At 37.9% G+C, this 23,998-nt stretch overlaps 1 protein-coding gene across 3 annotated transcripts in view; it reads right to left on the minus strand.

Moving 5' to 3' along the window:
- The window catches only part of LOC150094270 (protein DOP1A), a 613,349-nt gene that overhangs the window by 57,476 nt on the left and 531,875 nt on the right, over positions 1 to 23,998 (minus strand). For all 3 annotated transcript variants that reach the window (XM_090412136.1, XM_090412135.1, XM_090412138.1), the window contains one exon: positions 10,339 to 10,506. In XM_090412136.1, the coding sequence (XP_090268262.1) occupies positions 10,339 to 10,506 (168 nt within the window). The remainder of the gene's footprint in view (positions 1 to 10,338; positions 10,507 to 23,998) is intronic.

Here is a 23,998-nt window from a genome sequence, read left to right on the forward strand (position 1 = left end):
GGGGCAGTGTCTACCCAGTGGCGGATCTTGGCTGAAGTGCCTCAAGGATCCCTCCTGGCGCTGATACTTTTCTCGATTTACATGGCAGACATCCCGCATAATCCGATGTCATCTATCATTTCCAACGATACAGCGATACTGGCCAGATCTCTTAAACCACATCTTGTTACAAAGAAACTACAAGATAACCTTCTGAAACTGGAACACTGGTTCTCCACTTGGAGACTGAAAGTAAACCCTCAAAAAAGCAGTGCTCTAATGTTCACAAAAAATTCAATATCTCCCAAAGAAGATATCATTCTATTTAACATCAAAATTCCCTGGAAAACAGAAGTCAAATACCTCGGTATACTCCTAGATAGAAAACTAACCTTCAGCCCACATACAAAATCCTTATGTGCAAAGGCATCAAAAGTTATTGCTCAGCTCTATCCTCTTATCGATAGGAACAGCAAACTAGATATTAAAATCAAATTGCTCCTCTATCAGTTGATGATTCGTCCCATTATCACTTATGCGTCCCCAGCCTGGAGCCATACTTCCAGCTCAAATATTAAACTGCAAAGATTGCAAAATAAATGCTTACATATGATCTTAAATGCACCATGGTACATTAGAAATGTTCAACTTCATCGAGACACAAATATCCCTTATATCTCCTCTTTCCTGCAATCTCTCTCAGTAAAGTACTTCTCAAAATCATCCTCACATCCAAATGAATTAGTCTAACAAATTAGTCCAGCAAATTATGATGAATCGGAATTATGCAAATATAGATGACCTAAGGCCATTCTAATTCCCTTATAGGATCTATAACTTGCCAAACTCGGGCTAAGCATGTAGCTCAAAAATTTCTCCCTACATAGTAACCTATCAGATAGCAGGGATTAAAAGCATTATGTTTCATTCTTATAGACAGTAATGTTCTGCCTTAGTATCTCCATGTATGGGTCTGCCTTCCACTGACGAGACCTCACTAAAGGTCGAAACCAGTGTGGATAGGTGGCCCTTCCCTTAATGCATAGCAGCATACATGTCTGCAAGGAGATTGCTCTGCATTATGGGAGATACTCAGACAAGGAGTGTTGAGAACTTGGTCCACCTTTGCTCAAAGTTGCACCACCTTACCTCAGTCCTGAAGATATTTTCAGGCGCAAACTTTGTTTGCTTACACTTGGATAAAGGATTAAACTAAATTTATTACATCCTTTTCGATGTGAATAATGCTAAGCATTATGGGATGGGTTGCTATACAGATTGGTTTCAACCTCTACTGAGGTGAAGAAGTGAAGTGGTGTTCATCATAGGCCTAAACTAGTTAGTATAGGAGTGCAAGAGAGCCTGATAGTATTAGGAGAAAGAAAAGACAATTGGACAGTATGAGAGATACAAAAAAGGCCTCAGATCTTTTATATCATAATGTAGCTAAAGGATATTATTTTTTTTTTTTTTCTGAAAAAACTAAAGCACTAAGATGACTGATAGCCTTATCTAAGTTAACAGCCTTGCTTTGGGCTTGTCTGCCTGTGATTGCGTTCCAGTTGTCTCTGCAATTTACCATAAGATCATAGTGAACTAAGAGGATGGAACCAATTAAAAAACCTCTCAGAGTAAAAACAGACAGAATTTTATCTCCCTGTGGTGAAGACAGCATAATATGGGTGTCCACGCCACATACCCAAAAATTTTGTATCTCCTAGAATGCTTCTGACTAGAATTGTCTGACTGAAAAATAAAATTTCCACAACACAATATTATAAACATTTTGTGTCATGTTGCTGGTTTTCAAGCCCATGCTTTTTCCTCACCGTCTCGTGGTGCACCCTGTTAGGTATCTACCAGGATATTGAACAAACGAGGATGGGCTGGCAATTTGGGATTTAGCTGACCAAATTGTATTCTTATTGGCTTAAATCACAATATAAAATAATGGTACAACATGACAGCATTTCATGCCAGCTGGGGAGTGAACAGAAGATGGCATCAATGGCAATATCATATTAAAAATGAGCATATTAAGAACATGACATTGTTAGCATCCAGGAATGTGTTAACAGAGCTAATCTCAAGTGGTATGGTCACTTGAACAGAATGGGAGAGGAAAGATTAGCAAAACAAGTGTTCTCTGCCAGAAAAAGACCCAGAGGAAGACCAATATATAGGTGGATTGATATCGCAAAAAGTGCCTTAGATGATAGAAATATAAGGTCTGATGAGGTTGTAGTCTTGACAGGCAATAAGTTGATTTGGAAGAAAATTGTAGATAGGAAGTTAATAATGATGTAAGTTTAATGTAGTACTATCATATCCTGTACACCCCTTGAGAGTACATTTCAAGAATTTGATGATGTTTTTTCCTAACTTTTCATAAACGGTATTTTAATTCATTACACTTGGTCGTCGACTTCCATTCTGGCTGACAGGTCGTAAGTCATCTGGTTGTATGTCGGCCATATTTATTAACAGTATTCTTTAACCTTTCTAATCTTTTTATCATCTTTATAATTTATTTTTATAATCTTTTAAATTTATAATTATGTATATTGTACATAATGTGAAAAATAATACTGTACATACTGTCCTGTAAGCACAAAAATACAATCTAAAATTAATGTAAAAATTAATACAAATGAAATTTACAAAATCAATTTTTAATCTTTGCTTGTACTGGGTTGGGGATCATCAGGGTCATGTTCTTGGGTTGTTCTCTTGATGAGGAACATGCTGAGCTTTGTTTGAACAGTTTGTTTCTTTTTTTCTTCATATATCTCACAATATCAACGCACAGCATCTTGAATGATGTGTTCAACCTTTGTGAATCGTTCGACATTAGGGTCCATTGCTTCGAAACTGGAGAGAGCTTTATTCAGTAGCGAAAAAGAATCTGATAAACTCTTTGCAGTGAATTTCTTTTCTGGCTCCTCTTCTTCTTTCTCTTCTTCCTCTCTCGCTTTTTCTTCTGACACTCTCTGTGCTTCCAATTCAATCAACTCTTCATCCAAAAGTTCTTTTATTTCACAATCTAGCAACTCCTCTATGTCTTCTATTTCACATTCTGATTTAAGATTTTTTGCAAGTTAACTATTTTTTCTGTAATCACTTCCAGTTCCTCTCCTTTTTCAAATCCTTCAAATGTATTCGCATAACATTTTAGACACTTTTTCCAAATTCCCGACATACAATTCTTTGTTACACATTCCCATGAGGCTGAAATATTCTTGATACACCGAAGAATGCTGTACTGCTTTCCAAAGTCTCGCAAAGATAAATCAGCATCAGAATCTATCGCTTTGATGGCTTGTACGAATGTCGTTCTGAGGTAGTGAGCCTTGAATGCTGAAATAGCACCCTGATCCATGGGTTGAATGAGAGTGGTTGTGTTAGGTGGCATAAAAACCACTCTAACATCATGTTGAAGGTCGTCTAAATGAGGAGGGTGGCCAGGGATTTTTCCATAATCAATAAAATCTTGAAAGGGATACCTCTCTCTGCACAATATTCACTAGCCTGGGGAATAAAGCAGTTCATGAACCAGTCTTTGAACAGTGCTTGAGTCATCCAAGCTTTAGGGTTTGAACGGTAGTAAATGAGTAGTGTGTGCTTGTTGATGTGCTTAAATGCACGAGGGTTTTCTAAACGATAAATGACAAAAGGCTTCAGCTTAAAACTCGCGGCATTCCCACCAAGCAACAAAGTCAACCGATCCTTAAAAGCTTTGAATCCTGGCATCCTTTTTGCTTCTTGGTGTATGTACATACGATTAGGCATGCATTTCCATTGCAAGCCGGTTTCATCTACGTTAAATATTTGTTCCGGTAGATAACCTTCTTCTTTGATTAAAAAGTCGAAACAATCAACGAATTTCTGGGCTTCATTTTCATCTGCACTTCCTGCTTCTCCTGTGACACGTACATTATGCAAAGCAAATCTTTTTTTAAAACGCTTAAACCATCCAGTACTAGCCTGAAAATCTTCTGTGTAATCGTCTCCAGCGCGTGATTTTAAATTCTGAAACAGACTTCTAGCCTTCGCTTGCACTGTGCAAAGGCTCATGGGTGAATTTTTCTGTATTAAATCTTCCATCCACATAAACAACAATTTCTCCATTTCATGGATGGGTCCCTGTTGTCGTTTGGCTAAAACTGTAGACTTCATAGATGCAGCACCTTTCACAGCTTCCCGAATTCTTTCTTTGTCCTTAAGTATCATCAATACCGTGGAATGTGATAACGTCAAGTCACGTGCTATCGTGTTCACTTTCTTTCCGCCTTCATACTTCTGGATAACTTTCATTTTACACCCTAAATCAATAGTTTGCCTTGACTTCTTAGCTGGCGTATCTGTAGATGAAGGCATTTTCATTTTACTAGACATTTTATGGGTAGTATTTCAGTAGAATTTTAATTAATACACCACATGCAACAGATGCTTGAAAGCGACTGAGTGTATGTGAGAGATGCGGGTTATCGTACGATAACTATCGTATCCCATAGTTATCGTATGCGCAGCTGCCTGATTTATTATTAATTTATTATTTTTTTTTTGTGGTCGTAAGTCAATGACCAGGTATAATTATAAAAATCAGAAGTCTCTTCCCATTGTTGACAGGTGTGGAGCGGGGGGGGGGGGGTACTGCAAAAAAATAACCTAATCTGTTCGTACTGGAATGCCCAACACAATACATAATCTTTTCCAAATACACAGGACAAGAAGGCAGCTGCAGAAGGCATGTTCTACCATTTCCAGTTATTAACAGATGTCACAGAATGGATCTCCAATGTTAAAGTACCTCCATTTGATGGCTCATGTATGATATGATGGCAGAGCTGTGTGTGTTGTGTGGAGAAGTGAATGCAGTTTGAGGATGTATGGCATGTATATGAGGGAGGAATGGAATTATACAGACATGGCAGATCGCATTTGAATGGCTTTGGAGTGAGTAAACTGGAGAAACTGTTGCTAGATGGAGGGGCAGTGTGTGATGCAAACAAGAGATCAGAAGTAAGAAGTTAAATGAAAGATCAGGAGAGCAGTACAGAAGAGGCTGAAGTGCTTGTCAATGGATACAGTAGTAGTAGTGTGAGAGATTAAGAGAGAGTGGAAATGCAAGAGAACAGGGAAATGGGGGGGGGTGGACAGGGAGACATGGTATAGGGAGAGTGGAAGCTAGAAGTAGTAGATAATGTATGTATGTATGTAGGAGAATGATTAGCAAAGAAATGGAATAGATCAGGACGTGAGTGGGGGTAGTTGAGATTGAGCAGATATATGGTCAGCAGTGATAAAGGTGATTGGGAAAGGTCAGGTGCAGTGGGGAAATCACAACTAAGTGGCTCGGGTAGGAGTGGTTATAGACTTAAAAATGAACTACTGTGTTTATTTACAATGCCAGGAGTATGAAATAAAGGCAACAAATTATAAGCCAATTTATATTCTGAGTTGTAGTTAAGTACAACTGAGCAGGGAAGATTATGGTTTTAACACGGCATTAGTAAGGTGGGATGTGACAGACCTCGGATTTAATTTATTCACCCTAAAATCATTGGAATAAGTGACAGATGGTTGAATGAATATGATATCCTAATGGGAAAAGAAATGGAAATGTACGTCATTTTTTCACAAGCATAGAAAGGACAAGAAGAGGGGTGGGGAGTGCTGCTGATGATAGGTGGGGAATTATGTCCACATAAGATAGACATGAAAGGGGGAAATAGTGTCAATAGGTTTGAGACAGTGTGGTGTGAGGTGAAGGTTGACAGGAAGAGATATTTAGTTGGATGTTGCTATAGGCCAGGGAAAGTGGAGGGTGGTGATGAAGATACGTATAAGAAACTTGGGTTAGCAACAAGAGAAGGGCGATTTTAATTATGATGGTATAAATTGGAAGGAAGACATCGCATTTGGGAATAAGGAAAATTAATTTCTTGAGTTCTCAAGAAATTCTTTCTCGATGAATTTTTATCTCAGGCAGCGTTGTAAAGGAGGACATGCAAGGATTGAGAGTTTTGGATCTGATCATTTCATCAGAGGATGTAATTGTCAGTGGGGTTTTGCACTTCCTACCGATCGGTGAGAGTGATAATGAAATGATCACCTGGGTTGTGGCTATATGCAGACTTCTGTAATGAAAGGGTATATGCAGAAGTACAAGGCTGGTGATTATGACAAGCTTAGCAGACAACTTGGACCTATAGCACAGAATAAGGAGTTGAGCCGTAAAGAAATAAATGCTTCTTGGTAGCGGACAAAGAAATACATAACAGCATCAATGTGTGAATGTATTCCAAAGGTCAAAAAGGCTGAATAAGGTAGGTGTAAAATGGATGAATGAGGGGATTAAGCATGAAATCTGGAAGAAGGCACCTTGGAGGTAGCACAAGATGAATAATGGTAATAATTAGTTGCATGAAGAGTATAAAGAGCAGGCCAGAAGAGTGACTCAGTTGGTAATGACAACAAAAGTGCAGTACGAGCAGAAATGAGCAAATCAAGCCAAGAAAAACCTTCATGAGTTTTTTTTTTTTTATATGTGGCAAGAAGAAAGAATGATTATGGTAAGATGATGTTAATGGATGAAAGTGGGAGATTGGTAACTACTACAGAGGACACAGTCAAGGAATGCAGCAAGCAGTTCATCAGGGTGTTTCATCTTCAGCATGAAATAAATTAGAAGCTCAAGTGTACAGAATGAAACATAGGAAGACTTACTGGTGGGCAAACAAGCTATGTATGAAGAGTCGAATAATCTAGATGTCAATAAGCTGATAGGACTTGACATATCACCATGCATCTCAAGAGAATGCTCCAAGGATTAAGCATCAGCCTTGGTCTATCCGTCTAACAAGAGTCTTACAACAGCACAAGTCTTAAAGAAGTGAAAGAAAGGCAGAATTGTTCCACTTTACAAAGGTTCCATAAGGCTAAGGCAACAAATTATAAGCCAATCTGTATATTCCGAGTTGTAGTTAAGTACAACTGAGTAGATTATGGTTTTAACCTGGCATTAGTAAGATGGGGTGTCACAGACCCCAAAGATTTTAAATTGACTATAACTGTGACACCCCATCTTACTAATGCTGGATTAAGTACTATTAAGGCTTTAGAAGAAAAGGAAAATGGCTCAATTTTCCAGTCTTCTAAGGTTTTAATGTTTTTGTGTATAAGTTCTTGAACTGGTAATATTGATTATTCTAAATCCCTTGCATAATGCGGGTTTTGATTAGCGCGGCAATCCCTTGATATATGCAGCAAGAGTTTTGATTAACGTGCCTTTAATCCTGCGGAGCTCGCAGCTGATCTGAGAGATACATGCAAAATGTTTAATATAAATATTCTTATACAATTCAGTGTATATACAGGGTGTTCGGGATAAATTTGACAGTTTCGTAAGGAAAAAGAAAATCTTCTTTGTATCTATTAAATTTAATGAATTGACAAAAAAACATTACAGGCAGAGTTAATTACAATACTATCAACAAGATTTACTCAAAATAACCACCATTAGCATCGATCACAGCTTCAATTCTGCTTCGGAACCTCGAACAAGCTGATGCTACAGTCTCCCTGGGAAGGGCCGCAAAAACTGTTTTAATTTTATCCATTAACTGGGCTTTTGTATTACTGGAAGTGCGATTGGTGTCTTTTTCAACTGCGCCCCATACAAAATAATCCATGGGGTTAAGGTCTGGGGAGTTTGGAGGCCAAACATTTGGACTGGTGAAGTCGTAGAAATTTTCAGACAACCATTTTTGACTTTTCCCAGAGGTGTGGCAAGGGGCCGAATCCTGCTGCCATACATACGGCCTACCATTGCCTACCCTTGTTATCCAGGGCTTGACTACAGTTAGCAACTCCACGAACAAAGCCCGAATTCCAATGCCAGGGTTCTTCAACACCTGTTCCTGCAGATTTGCGAGGAATTCTGCTGTACGAACGCAATCAGATCGTCTGCTAGGGATCTTTCTTCTTGCTACATGCTGGTAGTCACCATTGCAAGTCTCTAGTTCATGCCTGATTGTTTTTACTGTATTCAGGGAGCATTGGGCAGCAGTCGTAATATCCTTATTTTGATGGCGGGCACGAATCATCATGATACAAGTTATTCTCTTCCATGATTCAGGTGGGTTCCAGCTATCCATCCTTTCTGACATCTTGTATATGAATGAAGAAGGGTCCAAACTTTTAAATGAAGAGAAGTGTGTGTTAATACATGTAACTTACGGAAAAATATAATTAATTATAAATATGTCAAATTTATCCCGAACACCCTGTATATAGCTTGGAGGTCATTAGTAGCTGTGCATTCATATGTTATGATAGATTCCACACTGTTTTTTGCTGTCAGTTTGGTTTAACACGTTATGTAAAGGTTTGTGATATTTGACAGCAAATTGTATCTAAGAGATACCGCGACCTCCGATGTCAGTATAGTATGATTTAATTTTTTTTTTTTTATTCTTTGTTTAATAATTTCTAGATTGTAATTGAAAATAAATAAACCATCATGTATTACTCTAGGAGATGTGCTTTACATTATGGAAAACACTAAGGAAAGTGATCTGGAGCTTGCTCCACCTTTACTAAGAGTTGCCCATAAGGTTGCTTATGCTTGCATCTGCCAAAACTGTTAGTTTCTATATATTTGGCATGAAACTCTTGTAGTTTCAATATTCGGCTAAGAAATAATGTTGGATTCAATATTCACTTAATTTGTACCATCATGTATTATATTTGCATTGTTTTTTCTTTATGTTTTATTGCTTTTTGATGAGGTCTGGAGAGTCATTTTGCTTGTTATCGTAGAATTTATGCCGATAAGAAAAAAACTAAATCTGTTCAAACGACTCTTGATAACTTCTTTTGATAAGCAAATTGCAGTAAACAATGTAGGTACAAGTATTCATTAAACATTTACTTTGCATTCATTTTTTATCTTTCCTAAAAGAGTACCATATAAAACGAATTAATACAGTAATTGATCATGGACAAATTGTAATTTTTACCATTGATTATTAGATTTGATTAACGTGATTTTGATATATGCGGTAACATCGAGGGATTAATTAACCGTGTTAATTGAGGGATACCTGTATAGTGAGAGGTTCTCTCTTAGGGGAGTTGATATTTTAATTTCATTCTGCTGGTGCTAGTGGTGCCCCCCCCCCCACAACACACACAAAACACTAGAAATGGATTATTTAAGTAAATATTAATATGATCACTGGTAGCGCAGCTATCTACTCTATCTGCACCTGTATCTTAGCTGTTTGCTTTTAGGTGACAAATCAGTGATAGGATCAAATATCTTGAGCATTCCAGTATACATCTCTTCAAATCATTGTTATGCTGTGATGCGATGCATAATTCTTGTACCTCTCTGCTGATCTCTTACATCAACAAGTTGTTTACTACCTCAGAACCTTTGTGTTAGATGTTTTCTGATTGTTCAACCATTCTCATTATGTTCTAGCAATACAACAATCTACCTGAATGCTCCAGAAGAAAGTAGTTTCTGTGATAATATCTGCAATTTCTATGATGATAATACCTGCATATCTGGCTTAGCTATCAAAACCATGCTCAAAGGTATTTAGACTGTGCTATTATCCCACTAGAAACTGCATGCAATACTTCAAAAGTTACATGTCTGGAACGGATGTAACTATCTCTGATAAGTAGTTGATTACATGAAGAGCAGGATGTTAAATCTAATAAACTCATCACCAAGTGTAAGTAGTTCATTCACATAGCACTATCAAAACAAATCCTATGGACAGAGACATGTGAATTTCTAAGCTGGAAGCTTTCAACTGAAGACAAGTTAGCTGGTGTTTCCTACACAGGTGGCAGTATTTTCACTCTCAGAAACTTGCCGAACAAAACAAGTTGATGAGATTATGCTAAAGCAATTAAACATATAAGACAAATTTATAGGGTCTGGAAAACTGAATGTGTTCTCTGGTTGGTTTGCAAAACCCAAGATTGTGGGAGGCCTGCTGTAAGATTTTACCATTCTGGTTTACTGCCAAGTCTCTGAAGAGAAACAAAAATTAGAGTTCTGTCAGTGGATTTCTTCATCAAAAGCACCATAAAAAAAGAAATATGGTGAAATCTTGGGATTTCTCTCTTTTACAAAGTATAACAGTAAGACAGACTTGATTATGCAACTCCATCAGCTATCAATAATTTAAAAATTTTTTTAAATTTAAAAGTAGAAACATTCTTAGTCTGCTTTGTATTAAAACAAATGAATATAATGAAAAACACAATTAATTTGAGGATTTCTTCCTTTATTAAGCAAATAATTTAGTAAATAAATAAGTCTTATAAAAGTCTTACATTTGAAACTGAGGTAACATGTCAGCTGGAAGTGATACTGCTAAATCCAATAATTTACAAACATAGAGATACAGCTGAAGCCAAGCAGGATGATTATGAGCATTCAAGCCATTACTTGTACTAATTACCCAAGAAGAATCAAGAGTTGATAGACGTCTCAAGTGGGAGCTTAAATTGAGGAGAAAATGCAGAACCATTAAAGTTTTATCTCTTAATGCCAATATTTTTATATTACACTGGTTCAAAATTTGTATTATAATTATTTTATCTTTCACTCCTGGATTAATAAATTATTTCTCAAATATTATAAGAAAATAAAATTACATTCAAAATCAGATTAAGTTTTTGTTTCAATAAAAATCTGTTTTCAATCAAAGTGACTCATCATTTTTTAGGAACTGATACTGTTTAATAACATTGTAACAAAAACTGAGTACATGTTAGAATGCAAAAGTGAAGTCTTTTGAATATAATGTATATTAGAAGATTTAAAAAAATATATATATTGATTTTCAGTGGTGCTTTTCTTGGAATTTATCAGCAGTTTCAACAGAATACACATTGTGAAGAATTTATGGAGACAAACACACGTGTTGGAGTATTACTTTACTTCTAATTATGAAAATAACACTCAATATTTCGACCTCTGTATGGAGGTCATCATTAGGAAAACTAAAATATGTACAGGACATGCTACATAACACTACATGAAAGTAAGATAAGCTAGGATAAATGATTAACAAAGCATTTAGATTTATCTTACTTTTGTACAGTGTCATGCAGCTTGTATCCTGTGCATATGTATACATTTTTCTGATGAAGACTTTGATACAGGGGTCGAAACATCGAGTATTATTTTCATAGTTAGAAGTAAAGTAATATTCCAACATGTGTTTCTGTCTCCATAAATTCTTCACAACGAATGCCGACAACTGTTTAACTTTAAAAGAAAGAACAATATACAGTTTGAGTCCAGTAATCCACAAGCACAGCCTTTCATTTCCTGTAATACTGGTTTCTATACTCAGTACATCCTGAAGGAAATTTCTGCTATGATGCAATCATGCACTCAGATCCATCAAAAAAAAGTCTAAAATGGCAGAACAAAAAAAAAAAAATATTTTAACACATTACATTAAATACATTGGTAAGCTTTCAAACCAGCCGATATATAATGTTTGAATTTTTATTTTCCAAGAAATGCTTACGTACATACATACATACAAGCCTTTATTAAAATTATAATTTTTCAGATTTTTTGGGGACAATGAAAAGAGTTTATCAGATTTTAGCATGCTAAATCTTGGAAACATGTTTTTCGAACAATTAAATCCTTGACTATCCCTGTTCACTGCTTCAAAAAATTGTACAAAATTTTTAACTGTCCAAGATTCACATGAAGTAATTGCATAAAAATGTTTTATAAGAGGTTTTTACAATTTTTTACCTAACACCTTTTACAACCAAATTTTGTCTTAAAGGGTATTTAATAATTATTTGACTATATAACGAATGCATTTTGTGTGTGAATGAGACATCTCGGCTGCTGTCTCATTCACACACAAAATCAATAGTATTTACTGTGATCACCATATTATTGACACAATAACATATTTATCTATCTATCTATTGCTTCATATATGCATATCAGTTCTCTGCATTCTGTTCACTCAATACCGTACAAGTAAAAATCTACTTGTAATTTCCTTGTTCAATACATTCATTGATGGCCTTTTTCTTCTCCTTCCCATCCTCCATTTCTTCCATGCAATAATCATGAAGAAATGCTTCAGTATTCATTTGATAAAATTCATTCAATTTAATATTATTATTATTATTATTGTTCCGGGAAACTCCAAGGAGTCGACAGACTCATCGAGGGAGGCCCTAACATCATGTCAAGAACAACTATTCAACATTCACACAGTATCTATCATACCTTGCCTTGAACTCATTCACGGTCGTAGCACCCACAACAGACTCTGGAAGCTTATTCCACTCATTTACCACTCTCCAAGTAAAGAACCTAGCTCTAACACCCTTGTCAACCATGCTCTTGCCCAGCTTCCATGCATGGCCCATAGTCCTCCCACCACCAGTCATTTTCAAAAATATCTTCTGGATCAATCTTATAAAAACCCTTCAGTAGTTTGAATGTCTCAATCATATCACCCCTCCTTCGCCTATCGTCCAATTTCTGCAACCCACAAATCTTCAACCTATTCTCATAAGGTTCATTCCACAGACCTGCTATCATCTTGGTCACTCGTCTCTGGACCCTCTCCACTTCCTCCCCATCACGAAGAAACCCTGCTGCTCATAGCTGGGCACAGAAGTCCAGATGGGATCTTATCAAGGCTCGATACAGAGGAACAACAACTTGTTCGTCTCTGCATGTTAAAGTATTTTTCAGAAGCCAAGTGATTTGGTGAGCTGTTTTAGTTACTTTTGCAATGTGCCCTCTAAACTTCAACTCCCTATCCACCAACACTCCCAAATCCCTGGCCTCATCAATCTCCTGGAGTATGATTCCACCAATGCGATATACTGCTGCTATTCTTTTCACCCCAAAGTGCATAACCTTACACTTTGCCACATTAAATTGACATCCATTTTTCCTAGCCCAGTCCTCCAAACTATCCAAATCATCCTGTAAAATTTTGACATCTTGTGCACTCACAATTGCTCTACCCAACTTTGCATCATCAGCAAACAAGTGAACACTTCCTCTCAGATCCTTTCCAATATCATTGATGAACAAATTGAAAAGCAGTGGTCCAAGAACAGAGCCCTGTGGCACTCCACTAGTCACAAGACGTCTTTTAGACTCCACTGTTCTTCTGCCTAACTATCAAATTATGCAATTGACATTCTCTCATTCACTTCTCACAGCTATCATTTTGGTTATGAGAAGCATTTTCATGGTTCCTCATCTTAGGACCCTCTTCAGAGTTTCCTCATCTATGCACAAATACAAGTACAGACAAATCAAGACCATAATGAATAGCACACAATAACTGCTGGCCTGGTTGGCTGAGTGGTTAGTGTACCCACTCTCTAACCACCAGGCTACAGGTTTGAATCCCAAACCTGTAGGCACAGATATTTGTGGTTATGTTCTGGTATACAAATTTCACCACCACTCTGCTTACTGGAGGACTGAACTGGCTCGAAAAGGTTCCATGTTTGGTCTCTCAAGTAGGGTTTCTAGACTATATATATATATATATATATATATAAAAAATAATATAAATAAAAAATACAAAAACATTCGTTGCCCACCCACAGTACTAATGTACTATACAAGGCGTGTTCGAAAAAAGATGAACTTTTGCTATAAAGACTTTGTTGCTCCTTTTACAAATTTTAAGCACTGTCCCATTCAAAGTAGTCCTCTCTACTGGCGATACATTGTTCCCAACATTTCTTCCATTGTTGGAGTGCTTCCTGGAATGCACTTTCTGTGATAGCATGCAATTCTCTTATCACATCTTCCCGAATCTTCTGTATGGTTTGGAAACGACATCCTTTCAAAAGTGGTTTTAAGTTTGGGAAACAGGAAAAAGTCTGCTGGGGCTAAGCCTGGAGAATAGGGTTGATGGGTCACAACGTGTGTCTGATGTTCTGCCATATAACTGTGGATGAGTTGCAACACATGAGCTAGTGCATTGTTGTGGTGCAGCATCCAAGTCTAGTTTTCTCACAATTCAGGCCTCTTCCCATGTACAGTATTCCTCAATTGTGCTAAAACTTCCTAGTACAACTCATTGTTTAACATCTGACCATGCAATACAAATTCATAATGCACAATGTCTTTCCAATCAAAAACCACAACCGACATCACCTTGATCTTTGACCGACTTATCCGTGCTTTTTTTTGGTCAAGGAGACCCTTTCCCCACCCACTGTGACGATTGCATCTTGGCTTCAACATCGTAGCCATAACCCCATGTCTCAATTTTTACCAAGTTTGCAGCAAAATTTCACACATACACGCGTTGTTCTTCAAGCTCTTTCATTGTCACTAATCCGATGAATAGCTTGTGCATGTGCTCACTTCAGCAGATCTAATTCGACAACTAATGCTTATAGCAGAATGGGGAAAATGGCAGTTTATTGTCAAAACCTACTGCTAGGTGTGCTCTAGCCACAGCATGCTCTCTATGCCAGTTAGAGCATTATTTAAAAAGTTCAGTTTTTTTTTGAATATGCCTCATACTTTATAAAAATCTTTCATGATTGCCACATAAAAACAAATTTAAATACAGATGATGGAATAACTCATCTGTATTATAAGTGAAGTTATTGCCTCTCTATAAAAAGTAGCTATCTTGACGATACTTCTAATGACAATTTTTGATTGCATACACTGAGAGGATGAAAACAAGAATCTAATTTCTTCTTGAAATTCAAATCCATAAAGTACTAGCCATCCAAGACTTAGCACTGGCTCAATATAGCACAGGAATTTTCTTGACTCAAATGTACAGTAATGTATCTTTCATTGACCAATGATAAACACAATTCTGAAAGCTGATTATAATAGATGCCATACTGTGTTGTGCTCAATATCTTTCTGCAGAAAACAATGCAGAGCATCACAGGAAATATGAGGAAAAATGATAAATAAAGTACAATGAATATCTATGGGCTAGTAACAATTTTGTAAAAAAGTTGCATATGTGTGTATAGCAGTGGGGTCAAAAACATGGATGACATCTAAGTTTAGAAAATACAGAGCTAAGATTTGTAAATTATGAACCTTTATCTGTTTGTCTATTTATTTAAAGTGTGCATTTATTTGATGTTGACTGTATACAGGACTTCCACAAAAGAATGCTGATTTTAAATGCAAACAGTCAGTGGCAGTTTGGAACATAAAGTTTTTTAACTGGAGTGAACAAGTTCAGTTGTGCAGTTCAGTAATATACCAAACTATAACACAGTTCTTGCATGTGGATACCAACATTGTTAAATGCATCTATAAGTAGACCTGTAATTTTGTCTTTTGATTCCTGTGTTGAGACCACTTAGATGAGTTGTTTACGTGAAGAATGCAAAACCCCACCAAAACTAAGAGAGTAAGATCAAGACTATAAAGCAGTCAGTGAATTTAGTCCTTTTCAAATGAAAGGGAAAACATTAGAAAATTTTGTCATATGATCGTTCCAAAATGTGAGGAGACACAACCTAGCTGAAAAAATCATATAAGGATGTTTCTCAAGTTGTGGAAGGACATAATTTTTACCTCTGTCCCAAATTAAACAAAATATGGGTGAGCACTTCTGTGAAGAACACATCACCCACAAAGAGAGATTCTTCTTTTCTGTTAGAATCTCTGTTTGTGGATCTACATATTTAATACTCAAACTAGAATCCCACATTTAATAAACATGCCTGTTTACAATCCTTGAAAGCTAAAATGCTGCTTCATTTGAAAATGCTACTCTGTTGTGCAAACTGTCTTCTTCTTCCAACTTATTATCATCAGACTTCAGTGAAATCAAAAGTGTCATTATAAAGGGTCCTCAATATCAAATGCAATGCTAAGAATGCTTTAAATTGACTTATTGTCCACTCATTACGTTGTCAGGTAACCCACTGCACCTCATCACTCTCTTATACTGTACAAGAATAGCCTCTTTTAAGTCCTATACTCTATAAAAAATTGCTTCTGCTTAATTTGGTAAAAACTCTTTGCCAACCTATAAGTATCAATCACATACCTTCTCCTCCTTCCACTTGCCTGCTTCTGGAAATGGCATTCCCTCAGTTCCAACATTCTGCAGCCTTACAATACCTTTGTCACCCTTCTTTAAATCTATTCCAAAATCTCTTCATTGAGTGATCCCTCTCTCCCATAATGCATCATGATATATACATTCAAAAGGGGTGTATGTTGTGCAATTTGATAGGAAGTTGACTGCCTCTTAACTAACTTTTGTTTGAATAAGAATCTCATTTCTCGTCAAGTAGAATTTACTCAAGAATGTCACTAAATTTGGATACCACCAAGGGTGTTGATAGTAAATGAAGATCACATCTTGCAATGTGGTCTTCAGTTACTATCATTATTCCAGAATTAAAAAATTCTGGAAACAACTACCGTGTTATAATAAAACTTCAGTTTAATATAAACCAAAATAATTACAAGACATTTCAACTTTTATATCAAGGCCATCATCTGGAGTATACAAATATACACAAAGAAACAAGGTACATTACAATCTACATGGTATGCTAGTCACTCATTAACACTACTAGCCTGACCTCTGGTGGGAAAAGAATTATAGTCCTCAAGTAAACGTTTGCTGGAGAACTTGAAGAACTTAACAAGTGGGATGTATGTCTGTCATTCAAATTCTTAGGACTTTTATGCCACCATTACCGTTATGATTAGGATGGTTGATCAAATTTTCACAGACTTCTTTAAATTTGCATTCATACCATCAAGGATATCAGGTGGCACCTGTGAATAAGTTACTCTAAACTTGTGATCCCACATTTTATTGTTGTGGTAAATGTTTTCCATGCAAAATAATCAGTAAATAAATGGAAAACTGACAGCAGGTACTAAGGAGCCGATTACTTCTATGCAACCTGTAAGTACCTATAGTTCATCAAATCAGTTATCCTTACAATTAAAAAACAGTCATGTGCAAGTGCCCACTGTATGCTTACTGTACGAAGTAAAGATGGCGGCAACAAAGGCCAACGATGAAAGAGCACCTTGAGTCTCGTCACTGTAGCACCACTGATCATCGACAAACCAATGACAACGTGAAGTACTGCAGCTGTAAAACCAAAGTTACTGATAAAAAAGGGTATATTGTGTGATTTCTGTTGCTACTGGCTACATGCTTCCTGTGCAAAAATATATTAATTGGAACACAAGCTTTTTATCGATCTCAACCAGCCTTTTTTTCTGTTCGCTGTGCCTCCCTTCTGTAAAACAGCTTCTGAACTAAGACAAATGAATCAGAAACCTCAAACAACACCTTAATACTATGATCGAAACCTTCTCTTCCAAAATCCGAATGCTGGAAACTAAGCTTGAGCTAATTGACAATCAGTGCCACATCACAGGTGCACCCTTGCCTGCTGATGAACTGTGTGACCTAATCGCATCAATGGAACATGACTCAATTGAGGCTGAAAACAGGAGACTCAATGACATTATTTTGAACTTTCTGACAGAAAATGATAAATCACTAAAAGAAGACATCAACAAATTAGCAAGAGCATGCAACTTCAATCCCAGAAATATCGTCAGATGCCATTGTTTTGGACCCAATAAATAAAAGAAAAGTCAGAATGAACCTTCCACTTCCTGTGACACACCAACAAGCATATCCAAATTAATAATGACGATAAATAACACGTTCAAGGACACTTGCTCCAATTGCACATATGTGCTTGATTTGACTTAACATTTGCTCAGAGAGACAAGGACGCCATCTTCAAAGACAACTTGAAGAAAAACGCCAAAATGGAGATAACAGTTGGATCATCGACTATAAACAAGTTAAATTAGTGCAAAATCAAGTGACACTACTAGCAGCCATCATGGAGACTAATATGCAAGACCTTTGCAGTCAAATATATGCCCCACAGAACCTTGCACATCCACTTCACTAACATCCGTGGCCTCAACTCCAAACTTATTAGTGTCCACTACCATTTTCAGTCCACCAAACCCCACCTACTCTTTTCAGCAGAAACTCAAATCTCACCTTTCCGCTCCCAGCACTATCCATCTCAACCTTCCAAACTACACACACTCATCAACTCCATCTGACCCAAGGGAAGCAGCGTCTGTGCATATATCTGCTCTGATATAACCTGCCAGAGAGCATCTAACCTAGAATCACCCAATTTTGACTTTTGCTTGAAAATATCCCTTCCCCACTCAGTCAAATTCAATTGCTCTCCTAATGCCACCAACCACTCTGAGCTCTTTAATTTCCCTCTCCTTAAATACTGATTTTATCTAGTCCCACTAACAGCAAAAGCATCCTCCAAGGAGATTTTAATACCCACAACACCTACTGGCATTCCTCCTCCAGTTGTACAGATCTTGCAGGCAGAGATGCTGAAACATTTGCCACCACTAACGACTTTCGCAAATTGTTTACATGCCAACCAAAATACCAGATAACCTGAACCACTTCCCAAACACCCTAGATCTCTTCCTCACCAATGACCCTTCCAAATGCACAGTGAATGTAGTGTCCCTAGGTAATTCTGACCAGAATCTAGTGCTCATTTCTTCCCCTATGCAACAATGTTTACACAGCCACTTCCATACAAGAGTAGTTTGGCATTATAACAGTGCCAAGTGGGACAGCCTCCATGACTTCTATGCCTCATATATATCCCATGGCTGGACTATTGTTTCCAGTCTTCCCATCCAAACATATGCACTGAACCAAAGTAATCCTCACAGGCATGGAAACATACATTCCACACACTACTCTGAACTGCTGTTCCTAACTAAACCCTGGTTCTACAAAAACATACCAAGGCTGTACAAATGAAAAATAAAGTATGCCACAAATGGCTTACATCAAGAACTCCATCCTTGCTCAATGCTTATACCCAAGCCTGAAACAGATGCAAGAAAACTATTAATGCTTCCAAAACAGAATTTGAACAGGCAAAATGCAGGAAACCTTGCAGCCTGCCCAAATGGCAACTGTGCCTTTTGGTCTCTTGCCAAAATAATTAACTGGTCGTCATTTTGCCCAACACTATCATCTCTCCTATCCCACTCCTATCATACCCAGATGGCTCTATTGCATCATCAGCTGCAGAAAAAACCAATCTCCTGGCTTCATACTTTGCCTCTAATGCATACATACCTGACAATGGTAAATGTCCTCAACAATTCCAGCTGCCTAACATACAGTTCTCCCTATATCCTTTTGCCAGAAAGAGATCAGAAACCAATTGTCTAAATTAGACACAAAAAAGTCTCCTGGCCCCACTGGCATTTCTCCAATTGTCCTGAAGGTTTGTGCACCAGAAATAACTCCTATCCTATGCCGCCTGTACATACTTTGTTATTCCACTGTATAAGAAATATAAAAAATATATCTATCTATCCCACAGCCTGGAAATTGGGCTATATTCAACCAACTCCCAAAAAGGGTGACATCTCACTGCCACCTACCTATCACCCTATCTAAAATGATGGAGAAAACCATCAATTCCCAACCCCTACACTACCTTGAAGGAATCCAGCTATTAAACGACCAACAGTATGTATTCCATCATTGCTGATCAACAGGAGATCTATTCTCGTATATCACTCATCTCTGGACGAATTCCATGGAGAAATTTGGCGAATCTCAAGTGGTTGCACTTGATATTTCCAAAGCTTTTGACCGGGTCTCGCAAAAAAAGACTTGATATGCAAACTCCCATCATTTGGACTGTCTCAGGACTTCTGCAGTTGGAATGCCAACTTTCCGTCTGGACACACACACACACACACACACACACACACACACTATGTGTGATGGTAGATGGTTCCTTATCTTCTTACTATCCAACTAATGCTGGGATTCACACAGGGTTCTGTTCTCTCACCAACCCTCTTCCTTCTCTTCAATGCTCTACTTCAGTTGACCTCCATCCCAACACAGTTTTGCATTCCTCCCTTTCATTTTCTAAACTTTACTTTATACAACTCACCTCAATCTACAGAACATCAACTACCACCACCTTCAATTCTGATCTCCAAGCCATCCTCCAATGGAGCTCAGATAACCTTGTCAATTTCAATGCTAGTAAAAACCCAGTTCTGTCTTATTTCTCACAAAAAAGAACCATTTTCCTTCAGTATTATTTTTAATAACACTCAAATTTCCAGAGAAGATGAGATTTCTCTTCTTGGAATTACCCTGGCACAAACACATCACAACCAGTGTGTTCTCAGCATCCAAAAAACTAGGATTTCTCTTTTGCTCAAGACTTAACTTCGCCTCTGAACAGCTGTTAACCTTATACAAATCTACCCAGTTATCGAATACTGCTCTGACATTTGGAGTGGGGCTCCTAAAAACTCCCTCAAAATGCTTGACTCAATACAGAGGAGAGCAATTAGACTGATAAATGATCCATCTCTTACCAACTCACCCCCCACCTCCCACAGATGTTTGGTCTTGGCAACTTGTGTATTCTATAAATATTTCCACGCAAATGCTCATCTGAAATAGCATCAATAATTTCTCCACTCAGTACTACTAAGCCTGTTGGAATACATACAGCTGCCGCTCAACATCCTTTCACAGTACACCTTGAGACTAACAGAACAAGTTTCTTTTCCTTCTCCTTCATCCCTGCTACTGCTGTACTGTGGAATAGTCTTCATTCTGATGTATTTCCCAAGGAACACAATATACAGGCTTTTAAATCAAATGTAAACAAGTTTCTCCGTTCCCAATCCATATACGGTACTAATGTACTATAGGTTGATCAACCAACCTTTTGTGTATAGGCTAAACATTAAAAAACAAACAGGTTTTTGTATGATGTTGTAAAGAACATGCATCCTTCCAATTAATTTAGTGTAGGGTGTTAAGAGTATGATGTGAAAAGTCTGCTTTACCAAATTTGTTAAATTTAATGTGTTGTTTGTGTTCTTTTTTATGGATAGGAACATGGCATCTCACTGCTGCCTTCCAAATATCATATTTGGAAGGTAGCAACAGCAATGATATTGTTATTGGTATAACAAAGGTATTAACGTACAGAAAAATCGGCCTTCAGAACACATGCAATTTACAGACAAAAAATACTGTTGTTGGTGATGATGGATGATAGATGGTAGTAGTGTTGTAGTTGGAGAATTAAGTAGTAGTGGAGAGGGTGAGATGTATTTAGCGAAATAGAGTAGATTGACCTCCTGCAATGAGTCCGTGGACTCCCCGGAGTGTCACATAATAATAACAATAATCTCCATCTGCCCATGTAGACAGTACTCAAATCCTCCAAGTAGCAAATAACAAATGGGCTTATCTAAGAGTTTCAGTGATATCTGCAGATGTGTGCTGAAGCTGGTTCATACAAGCCATATGTTGGTACCGTCAGAATCGAACGCGTAACGGTGGAAGACAAAACGAAGCTAAGTTACTTTGTATTTAGTTATATTTCATTTTATTTAATTATATTAGTACTTAAATGTTCTGATGTTTGTACTTTTTTCCCCTCTTATTTATTAATTGAATAATTATTAAGGATTACGCTACTCGGCAGTAAGGAATGATGGTGGATTCAGCAGCAGTCGCAAGTGACGTAACGCCAAGTCCTCCGCCATTTAAGAACTTGATTATTAGCAATATCATAAGGGACTTTGTGGCATGCAGTACTTGCGGCATGTATGCTTCTAAGGAATTACATATGTGGTTTGTTAAAGAGAGTGGAGAGCGTATGTGCGCAAAATGCAGGCAGTTGGAGGAAATAACTACATTAGATATATCGATATCCGACTTTGTTGCTCCAGGAACGGAGAATGAATGTAGGAAGACGAGTAGTATGATAGGAGAGAATGAGAAAATAATGGTTGATAGTGTGGAAGGTGTGAGTGACTGTGGAAGTTTAGGAGATGGTTTTGTTTGGGAGAGTGAATTTAGATTAAGAGTGACTGACCTGCAGCGGGAGATAGATGAGTTGAAAGAGGAGGTGGAATGTCTAGTGAATGAGAGCAGAAGTATGAAAGATAAGATTAGGAGAATGGAAGAGATGAATGCAAGGCGAATCAGAGTAGGAGAGAGAGAGAATTTAAGGAGTATGAGTGAGAGGTATGGGGGTGCTAGAAGAGGAGAGATTGGAAACAGTAGAAGAGAAGGAATGAGAGAGAGGTATGGGAATGCTAGCAGACGAGAGGATGAAAACAGTAGGAGAGACGGAATGAGAGAGAGATATGGAAGTGCTAGAAGAGGAGAGAATGGAATGAGAGAGAGGTATGGGAATGCTAGAAGACGAGCGGATGGAAACAGTAGTAGGAGAGACAGAATGAGAGAGGGATATGGAAGTGTTAGAAGTGGAGAAAATGGAAACAGTAGGAGAGAGGGAATGAGAGAGATGTATGGGAGTGCTAGAAGAGGAGAGAATGGAAACAGTACAAGAGAGAGGTATGGGAATGAAAGAAGAGGAGAGAATGGAAACAATAGGAGCGATGGAATGGTAAGAGGTATAATGTATGGTGACTCAATGATCCGTGGTGTTCAGGATAGGATGCGTGAGGAGTGTTTGCCAGGAGGAACAATAGAAAGGGTGGCTATGGCAATTAAGAGAAGTGAAAGGGTGGATGAGATGATTGTGATGGTAGGAACGAATGACTTGAGTGGTAATGTAAGTCGGGCAGCGAGAGATATGAGATTTTTGCTTGAGACTGTACGGAAGAAGACAGAGAGAGGAAAAATAGTGTGCGTGTTGCCTAGGTATGATAATGATGAGCTGAGCAGAAGAGCGGTGATATTGAATGGCATAATAGCGAGAATGTGTGACAAGAGAGGACTGGTATATGTGGATGCTTGGAGTGCGTTTGAGGAAAGAGAGGAGTTGTTTGCGAGAGACCGTTTGCATTTGAATGAGGAAGGACGTAGGCATCTGGAGAGATTGCTGTTCTGAACGAGTCAGTGTGTCCCAGGGAGGATGATAGCAGGGGTGGCCTCTTGTGGGAATGGATACTTGGGAGAAGGGAGACAATGTCAGGTAAGACTGAGCCCAGTGGAGTCTAGAAGGGATAATGCTGGGTATAGAAACAATGGCATTTATATGCTGTATACTAATGCCAGGAGTATCCGGAATAAGGGAGAGGAATTGGTGGCGCAGATAGCATCAGCCTGGCCAAAAATTATTGCGATCACTGAGACGTGGTTGACAGAAGGGGATATAAAAACAGGAATAGAAGTCGCTGGGTATAGCATTTTTCGCCAGGATAGGAGGGGAAAGCGTGGTGGTGGGGTGCTGCTTATGATAAGTGATGACCTATGTCCTCTAAGAGTGGAGAATTTGGAAGGTAGTGAGACAAATGATTTTGAGAGCGTATGGTGTGAGGTAGAGGTAGGCAAGACAGGATATTTAGTGGGGTGTTGCTACAGACCCAGGAGCACAGAGGATGGGGACCAGGAGATGTTTAGACAGCTAAGTTTGGCAAGTGCAAGAAGAATGATTGTTATGGGAGATTTTAACTTCAGTAGTATAAATTGGAGAGAGGAAGATGCATGTAACAATAGGGGAATGGAATTTCTAGAATTCTTGAGGGACAAATGTCTTAGGCAACATGTAACAGAGAGAACAAGAGGTTCAAAAATTTTGGATTTGGTTATAGCATCAGAAGAGTTGATAATAACTGAGTTGACGTCTCTCCCACCAGTTGGAGAGAGTGACCATATGGTTTTGACTTGGAAAATGAATAGACATGCAGGAGTATCAAAGAGACGGGAACTTATGTGGAATTATAAGGCAGGTGATTATAATAGTCTTAGACGTCAACTTCGGGAAGTTTCATGGAGGGAGGAATTGGAAGGCCAGGATATCACCAGTGCGTGGGAAATTGTGAAAGAATATTTGTTATCAGCAATGGTAAGTTGTATACCACGAGTGAAGAAGAGGGCGCAATTTGGAGTAAAGTGGATGACAAACAATATTA

This window comes from Typopeltis vanoorti, chromosome 22 (assembly GCF_054136105.1).
Source record: "Typopeltis vanoorti isolate ZY-2024b chromosome 22, IOZ_Tvanoo_1.0, whole genome shotgun sequence".
Lineage (NCBI taxonomy): Eukaryota > Metazoa > Arthropoda > Arachnida > Uropygi > Thelyphonidae > Typopeltis > Typopeltis vanoorti.